This window comes from Aristolochia californica, unplaced genomic scaffold, assembly GCF_029961685.1.
Source record: "Aristolochia californica isolate CCGP_79_NKW_82.1479 unplaced genomic scaffold, dmAriCali1.0.hap1 SCAF_15, whole genome shotgun sequence".
NCBI lineage: Eukaryota > Viridiplantae > Streptophyta > Magnoliopsida > Piperales > Aristolochiaceae > Aristolochia > Aristolochia californica.
Genome location: NW_027181826.1, coordinates 781,812 through 790,349, shown reverse-complemented (window position 1 = coordinate 790,349; position 8,538 = coordinate 781,812). Strand labels below are relative to the sequence as shown.

Here is an 8,538-nt window from a genome sequence, read left to right as displayed (position 1 = left end):
AAACACAATTGACACTAGTGTGAGTGAACCGAAAGCTTTTTTAATTAAAAAATAAAAAAAGATGAGAAAATTAATTGGGAGAGGGATGGTTATGATATGGAGATAATCTTTGTGATGGTATATACGGAATAGATTATTGGACAGAAAGCATTTGTTCAGAATTATTAAATGACCGAAATACTCTTATTTGAATCACCTCGGGGCCGTAGGCAAATTAACCACGGTGCCCTTTCCCACTTCCTGTCGGTCTCCACTGTGTAATATATAAACGGGAGTAGATTTCATGTGGAAACCCTAAATCTTCTGCGAGGAAGGCCGAGAAAGAGCTAGAAGAGGGAAAACGAGTGTACAAAAATGCCTGATCACAGTGGAAGATACGAAGGTAACGGGGAAAGCTATAATGATTACGGCGCTTCTCCGCAGCTCAAAAGTAGCAGTCACGCGATAGACGATTATAACGATTCCAAATCTCAGGTGCTTCATTTGTGTTCGATTTCCTCCCTTATTTCCTACAGTGTTTCTAATCTGTGAAAGTATGACTTTATGCGCTTTTGCCTGATCACACTGTTATGCACTTTTTTTCGATTTTGAAAATGTAATTGATTTTTTTTCCTCTGTTTTAGAGTCTGGTAAAACAAATAAGTGACAGTGTTTTGAAAATTTGTGTGATTCATGTGTTATTTTACTCGACCCTTGCTCTCGGTGAGTGCTTAAAAGAGATTTGTAATTGTCTTATTTTCTTGGTTAGTGAGAGAGGAAAGAACTTGTTTTTTTTGGTTGGTTTTAGCCTGGTCCAGTTAGGGCTCAGGGTTTAGTTTTCCGAGATCTTTTTGCGAGTTTCCATCATGGGTACGGTTTGCTATTGTGATTAAGGGGAAAAAAATTGAGCTGTTATCTCTGTGGGCATCTATTTAATTTGTGTAGGATTAGGTATTGGTTTAGATTAGTACTGCAGCGTCTAGCAAATTGCAACCTGAATATTGTTTGTCCGAGTAAAGACAGCCTTATCCGAAACAATATGTTGGGTTTTATAGGCTGATGTAGGTGTTACTTGGCCATATCTATTGCGTGCATGCCCCCACCCCACACAAATGTCACTCGTCGTTGGTGGAGATTGTCAATTTGTCAGGTGAAGATTATCAATTTGTTATGTCTGTAGGCTGATATTCAGAAATAAAAGTCAGTGAGATATTGTTAGCTTCCTTAGATGTGATGGAAACTTAGGAAATCTTCCATTTAACGTCCTCCTTATCATCTTCTTTAGAAAAACACAACAAGCGATTTGTTTGTGGTTGGATATACCGGTTTTGAGTCTCTTCTGTAGACGGAAGTGTGCTAAATAAATTGCAAACCCTCTAAAAATCTCTGCCTGGTGAGTAGGAATAGCAAGACCTGATGGAAGAGCTATTGCAGTGGAATGTCTGTTTATCATTATATTAGGAATGCGAACTCAAGCATGTTGGATTCTCTTAAACGATAACCTGAAGGAGGCAAGTTCCTAGAGCTACCACCCCAACTTCCTTGAAGCTGCTTTCTGTGATGATTTTGATTATGAAGCAAGCTTAGTCTTAAACAGTGTTCTTATGATAAATCAAGCTGTAGATGCTACCTTTTGTAAAAGACTAAAAAATATTAGTGATCAAGTCTGGTAGTGACCTAAAACTTAGCTCCATTCATTGTCATTTGAAAACTGTTCTGCATTTTAGATCTGATTGAATTGAAATTGTCATATCTGATTAGTTTTTGTTGACTTGTAATTTTGAAGCTGAAGATGGTCATCTTTGCAGTATTTCTGTGGTATATTTGTCATGCTGTATCTCCTTCTTTTCAAGTATATGTTTCTAATTTTAGTTAGATGTTTTAGCATTCTTCTCGTGAATATATAAGAGAATCAAGAAGCAGAGACAGGGACAGAGAAAGAGATAAGGACAGGGAGAAGGATAGGGATAAGGAGAGAGACAGAGAAAGGGAGAAAGACAGGGAAAAGGAGCGTGACAAAGATCGTGATCGTCATCGTAGAGACCACCACAGGAGTGACAGGAGGGAGTGGGGCAGAGATAAAGATGATTATGATTATCACCAAAGTCGAGATTATGATAGGTCAGTGTTCATTGCACTTTACTGGTTATTTTTCTGATATGTGTTGGTACCTCTGTCATAAACTTATTCTCAGTTTTATTTTGTTGTATTTCTATCGCTACCTTGGGATGTATGTTTTTGATTGCCATAAACTATGCTGTAAAGTTATTTATTTGTTAAATTCATATTATTACGTTAAATGATTTCTCAAGCTTTACTTCAAAAAAATGATAGGATTTAGTTAAATAATTGAGTGGATGTGGTTCTTTGTTTGTTTCCTTGCTTTTTTACCTTGTGATATCTGGATGTTTTACCTTTTGTTATAATCAGCCATTTTCTCATTGACATCAGGCATCGAGATTATGATAGAGACAGAGAAGGACGGCATAAGCTTAGCTCTCGGTCCTCATCGAGGGGTAAATCTGAACATAGATCAAGGTCCCGTTCACGTTCTCGCTCGCGATCAAAGAGGTACACAAACTATTGATCTTGTACTATGACAAATATAGTTTTACGAGCATTTCTTTGTCAATCTAAGCATATTTATGCTGGTATATATTGTCTGTTGCCTTGTTTTGCATATTTACATGCTGTTCTAAACAGCCACCTCTTTATTGTTGGGCTGGATGCCTTGGAAAATCTGATTTTTATGAAAACTATTGCAGTTTTTGCAAATGCTTGTGTTTGTTCTTTTTCTCCCTTTATATTAATAGCAAATTGTTGGCAGTCTGGCATTTTTGCTCTCCACAGAATATGTGGCTGAAGCAAAATGGTGTAATATTAAGGGTTTTTAAGTTTCATATATAAGTTTGTAGCTTTTACATGATTGAATTTTTTCGGCTTTTAAAACCTAGACTTTGGGGCTGATTTTCTGATTTTTCTTGACAGTTGGTATTTGAAGTTCTGTAAGAGTTCTCTTGATTAACAGAGACCTTAGGATGTGGGAAATTTGATAAGTTGAAGTACCTATGCTTCTAGTTAAAAATATTTGGAGTCTTGGTAACTTGAGAACTTTAAGTAGGCTAAGGCTGTGGATTTTCTTTCATGCTTGATATTGTGCCTATGCTTCTGCTTGACTCAATGAACGCGGTCAAGTTGGAAATGGACTGGATAGCTGGGGTATCTTCATTGTGTGTTTGGTGAAATTGAAGACATGTGCTCTCTCATTGTGGACATCTAGTATCATTTGCTTATGGAAAGAAACTCGGTGCTGATAAGTTTGTGAATAAAGAATTGTTTGGTCTTTGTTGGGAAGTACTGATTTATAATGCACTGAAATAATTGGACAAATTTCCCTTTGTGTCTGTGAGGTTTTTTGGATCTGTGCTCTTGTAAGCTCTTTTTGTTGTCCTTTGTAGTTTATCTTGTTCCCCACCACCAGTACCACATTCTCCTCACCTACTAAATAGAAGCAACACCATCAAAACTGGGAATTGTTTCCTCGATTGGCTGGGTGATTGTTTCCTTGTTGTTTGATGGGTGGTATCCAACCTTTTTCTCTTAAATAAAAACTCATCAGATTTTTTTTATGAAAATCCTATTATTTAAGTAAGAAAGGAATTCTCTTTTCTTTTTTAGGTCATGTTGTGTACTTATTATTTCTCAGTTAATATGCTTGGGAAGTGAAGTAGGTGTCTTGTATAATTGCTCATGATTGTATTGCAGTATGAAATGAGCGACACTAAATTGATTTGTATTGTTAATTGTGACTGTTTGATATTTTTTGCTGTTACGAGTTGTTGTTGGTTCCACATTGTGCTTGTTTTGATTTTTCACACTTTTGTTAACGCTATTTTTATTGAGTTAATCAATATGGATTTTTCTTCTCTTCTCTATCAATATATATATGTATTGGACATGCACTATTTTTTTAATCATTGGTACTTACAGCATTTTATGTTTTCTTTGCTGTTTCTTCTTTGTCTATGCATGCAGTCTCAAGCATATGTTTCCTCTGTTAACTTGCTGACGGGTAGACGTTCTTCATAGATTGTTCTCTTCCAAATACTTCATTTGCACTTCTGATATATAACTAATGGCAATCATTTCTGTTGCAGTAAGCGAATCAGTGGCTTTGACATGGGACCAGGTCCTACTGCAATGATGCCTGGTGCTACTGTTGCAGGTACATCCCTTTCAATGTACCGTTTGCTTTTTTTTCTGTTAAATACGTAGGACTTGGTGACTTGTGGTTGGCTAGGAAATTTTCACAAGTGCATGGTGTTACTGGGTAAGCCAATTATTCATTCTTAGGTTTTTAGTGGTAGTAATGTATTTCAAACTTTAAGTCAGGTATCTGAACTTTGTTCTTTCTTTATATTATTTACTGGTGGATTAATCTGAAACTGAAAGCCATTTTTGGTTGTTTTCTTGTTTTTGGTGTTTGTTTGTTTGTTTTGTGTCTAATGTTGTTATAAGAAGGCAATATTGGGCTACTTGTCCCACTGTGCTGCCAATGGGCGTGAGCCGACTACTGTAGCTTTTATGTACAAGGAGGAACCAATGCACCGGTTTGATGGATCTGTGCGTCTTCAACCGGCAACTATTGCCTTTTTTGGTAGTCTTACAGATATTTCCTACAGTATTGAAACTGATATGTTCCTTTCATTTGTTTGCTAATTCTATTACAAGAGCTAGGATATACCTCAGATAGTGAGCATATATAAGGTATAAGACAGTGGCTATTCATTTGCTACTGACATTAATCCAATTATATTTATTTCAATACCTGGATATAATTGTTTTTCCCTCTAACAGGTCAGATACCTGGTGCCGCTCCAACTATTCCTGGAATGTTTCCAAACATGTTTCCAATGGCACCTGGACAGGTAAATTTTCATTGACTATGTTCTTGGCTGATTATTTTATCAAACTCCTCGGACTTAGTCAAGATCTGAAAGTAAGGTAGATGCTTTAGTGTGGGAGGGAAGTGCAGGAAACAAAGTTTAAAGGTGATTGAGGCAACTGAGTCTCATCTACCTCTGTTAATATAAAATTGAATGATATTTCGTTTTTTTAGCATTTGATTTATTTTTATTTTTATTTTTTTTGAGAAAGGTGCACTTTGAGCATTGGATTTTCAGTTGCCTTTTATTATCTCTATTGTTTCTAAGTTCAAAAAATTGCTCATGTCTCAAGCAACTCGTGCAGCCATTGTGTTTTCTTACCAGTTTGGAAGCCTTCCTGTTATTGCATTTCGTTTTTTGAGAATTAAGTTGCCTGCCTTTTGTGTCCTGTATTGTTTCTAATTTTTTTAAAAATGCTCTTCATGTTTCAAGTAAGTGACGCTGTCTTTGTGTTTTTTACCAGTTTGGAAGCCTTCCTGTTATGCCCGTTCAAGCTATGACCCAACAGGTATGTCAGACTGCAGTATATGAGCATATATTTTTTTGTTAACTGTTTCCTTTACTCTTTTTAAGCTTTTATTTATATATGTTTACTTTGTCATTAAGCTCTTCGTGGTTTTATAGGCGACTCGGCATGCTAGGCGGGTATATGTTGGTGGTCTTTCCCCCACTGCTAATGAACAGGTTTACTCATTGACTGGATTCTATGCTTGTCTTTTCAATGTTTTAGATTGTATGGCATTGACATTTGACAGTCAGTATCACATGATCTATTGGGAGTCATTTGGATGTGACATTACAATTGTTTGTTGTGATTTTTATTTTGTTGATTTTTGTCCGTTGCAGTCTGTTGCTAGTTTTTTCAGTCAGGTTATGGCTGCAATTGGAGGAAACACTGCTGGACCCGGTATGTAATTGTTCCGCTGTTCATGAACTTTCTGTTACTAGTTAGTGCTTATTAGGAATCTGATCATGTTAGTGATGTTGTATTCTGCAGGTGATGCTGTTGTCAATGTGTATATCAACCATGAAAAAAAATTTGCATTTGTTGAGATGAGGTCTGTTGAAGAGGCGAGTAATGCAATGGCTTTGGATGGGATCATTTTTGAGGTTAATACTCTGTCTGCACTTTACACCTTAGTTTCTTTGAAGCATTGTTTCAAGTCTCAACTTCCTACTGCATTATTTTTCTGACAATTGCTGTAATACTGATGTAACTTATATATCTTCTTAGGGTGCACCTGTGAAGGTGAGGAGGCCCAGTGACTACAATCCCTCACTTGCGGCAGCACTTGGTCCTAGCCAGCCCAATCCCAATCTGAACCTGGCTGCAGTTGGGCTTACACCAGGTTCTGCTGGTGGGCTTGAAGGACCTGATCGCATTTTTGTTGGTGGACTCCCTTATTACTTCACGGAAGCCCAGATAAGGGAACTGCTTGAATCTTTTGGGCCTCTTCGTGGATTTGATCTTGTCAAGGACCGGGAAACAGGGAATTCCAAAGGTTATGCATTCTGTGTCTACCAGGATCTGTCAGTTACAGATATTGCTTGTGCTGCTCTCAATGGCATTAAAATGGGTGACAAAACTCTTACTGTTCGACGTGCAAACCAAGGTGCAGCCCAACCAAAACCAGAGCAGGAGAGTGTACTGCTACAGGCACAACAACAAGTGGCTTTGCAGGTGAGCCCAAGTTGTTAACAGCAAACGTTTTCAAGTTTGTAGTTTTAATCTGACTGCAAAATCTCAAAGCCTTTTGATACTTTTCAGAGCAAGACCACAAAAATTACAGCTATAACTTGTCGGTTTCCTTTAGTTATTTAAGATGACAACATTAAAGAAGTAACAAATTGGTCCATGTTCTGATGACATGGAATAACAGGCATGCCATTTTTTAATTTGTAGTTGTAGATATGATACGGTCCAGCCTTTGCCTCCAAGATTAAATAGGAGGTGACACTGCTTGAACTTCAAATGATTGTTGTTCATCACTAATTAGTTTTTTTTTTTGGTTCATTTCATGTTTTGGTTAACTATGGAAATGAACATGAGGGGCTTGTAATATGTGTTGAAATTGTATGTGTCTTCGAATATTAAGTGTCTTTGGAGAGTTAGCCATGGAAATGAACATGTATGATATTCTCTGAGGGTGCAAGTACATAAACCCAGCTAGAAAGAAAATATGGTGACTTATATTGGAGGCTTTGTCCACATTCTACCATGACCCATTGTGACTTTTCTGTGTTGCAGACGAAGCTATTCATGGTTCATGAAGAATAGTTATCTTTTTTTATTCATGTAGGGTATATGTTGTTAGTATTCCAAACGTCAGGTCCTCATGTGTATTGTCTGGCTGGTCTTGCTTGTGCAGAGGCTTGTATTCCAAGCAGGTGGTGCTCTTTCAAGTAAGGTTGTCTGCTTAACTCAGGTGGTTAGTGCAGACGAATTGAAAGATGATGAAGAATATGAAGACATTCTTGAAGACATGAGAGGAGAAGGTGGGAAATATGGTGAGTAGCTGTCTTCTGTGCCCAAGTGATCTTATTTTCTTTAGGAGTTATTCTACTTGAGAGCATTCATAATGGAAACTTATACATGGGACTTGGAAACTAGATTTTGATATTCTGATCTTTAATTATTTCGGTATTACGTATTAAACATTAACTATATCTAAGTTGTGTGTATTTTTTCTTCAGGTCCGTTACTGAGTGTAGTCATTCCACGACCGAGTCCAACTGGTGAGCCGATCCCTGGGGTAGGGAAGGTTAGTTTTGTCTTCACTACTCTCCGTATCTCGTTGTTCAATTGTCTTTTTTCTCTCTTAGGGGCCATTTTAGGATTTATTTGTTCTCTGGAACATTGGATTTGTCATGTGTTATCCATACAAAAGCTGGGCTATCAGATTCTTGGGTACTTGCTACAGTGACATCAAATCATGGTTACATTTGTTATATGTTTTCTCTCTTCCGGCAGGTGTTTTTAGAATATGCAGACTCCGACGGAGCGATGAAAGCCCGGGCAGGACTAAATGGAAGGAAATTTGGTGGGAATCAGGTGGTGGCTGTCTTCTATCCAGAGAACAAGTTCTCCCAAGCGGATTATGATGGCTAACCACCATTTTCTGGTTGCATATTTGTCCACGACCATTGTACACCTATACGGTCTAATACCATCTTGTTGTTAACTTTTCTTTACCCGTGGAAGTTTGTACTCGTGTAGGTTTGGTAGTAGAAAGTTGACTCACTAAATATACAGTTGGTTCAGTTTTACTGTAGTAGAAACGTAAAGATTCACATGATCTCGTCTTGGTTTCTTCATTGTTTCACATTTTCAATGCATTTGCAGACGACTATGAATAGCCACCTGGGTACAACCCGCTTACTGGCGTGGTGGGTTACCTCACAACCTTATTAAACCTTACTTGATCTGCAGTTCAAATTCTTAATAGCCAACTTGGTTAAAGCTCTTGAAGTTCGTAAGGGTTTTTTCTTTAAAGAGTTAAACATACTTGGTAACGTGACTGTCACAAACTACTTCCCTCTTATATTTCAGACAAATATGCTTGTTTGTCTCAACGAAGGAAAAAACAAAATGGTTTATGATCATATTAATGCC

General features: G+C 37.5%; 1 protein-coding gene across 3 annotated transcripts; it reads left to right on the top strand.

The window, feature by feature from the left end:
- Positions 1–265: 265 nt before the first annotated feature.
- LOC137951348 (splicing factor U2af large subunit B) lies at positions 266–8,224 on the top strand. 3 transcript variants are annotated; one of them, XM_068797941.1, is made up of 13 exons: positions 266–474; positions 1,865–2,100; positions 2,431–2,550; positions 4,137–4,204; positions 4,837–4,907; positions 5,389–5,433; positions 5,550–5,609; positions 5,772–5,832; positions 5,923–6,035; positions 6,160–6,606; positions 7,295–7,433; positions 7,620–7,687; positions 7,897–8,224. In XM_068797941.1, exons 1-13 carry the CDS (start codon positions 355–357, stop codon positions 8,032–8,034), a joined length of 1,686 nt encoding a protein of 561 aa, XP_068654042.1. In that variant the 5' UTR covers positions 266–354; the 3' UTR covers positions 8,035–8,224. The 3 variants fall into 3 exon arrangements, with proteins under 3 accessions (XP_068654042.1, XP_068654043.1, XP_068654044.1); XM_068797942.1 differs by lacking the exons at positions 266–474; positions 1,865–2,100 and adding an exon at positions 4,015–4,051 and having other exon boundaries at positions 2,501–2,550; XM_068797943.1 differs by lacking the exons at positions 266–474; positions 1,865–2,100; positions 2,431–2,550; positions 4,137–4,204 and adding an exon at positions 4,564–4,746.
- The last annotated feature ends 314 nt before the right edge of the window (positions 8,225–8,538 follow it).

Coding starts and splice junctions, on each gene's coding strand:
- LOC137951348 (XM_068797941.1), top strand. CDS start 355: ATGCCTGATCACAGTGGAAGATACGAAGGTAACGGGGAAAGCTATAAT. Junction 475..1,864: donor ATAACGATTCCAAATCTCAG/GTGCTTCATTTG, acceptor TAGATGTTTTAG/CATTCTTCTCGTGAATATAT. Junction 2,551..4,136: donor TCTCGCTCGCGATCAAAGAG/GTACACAAACTA, acceptor TTTCTGTTGCAG/TAAGCGAATCAGTGGCTTTG.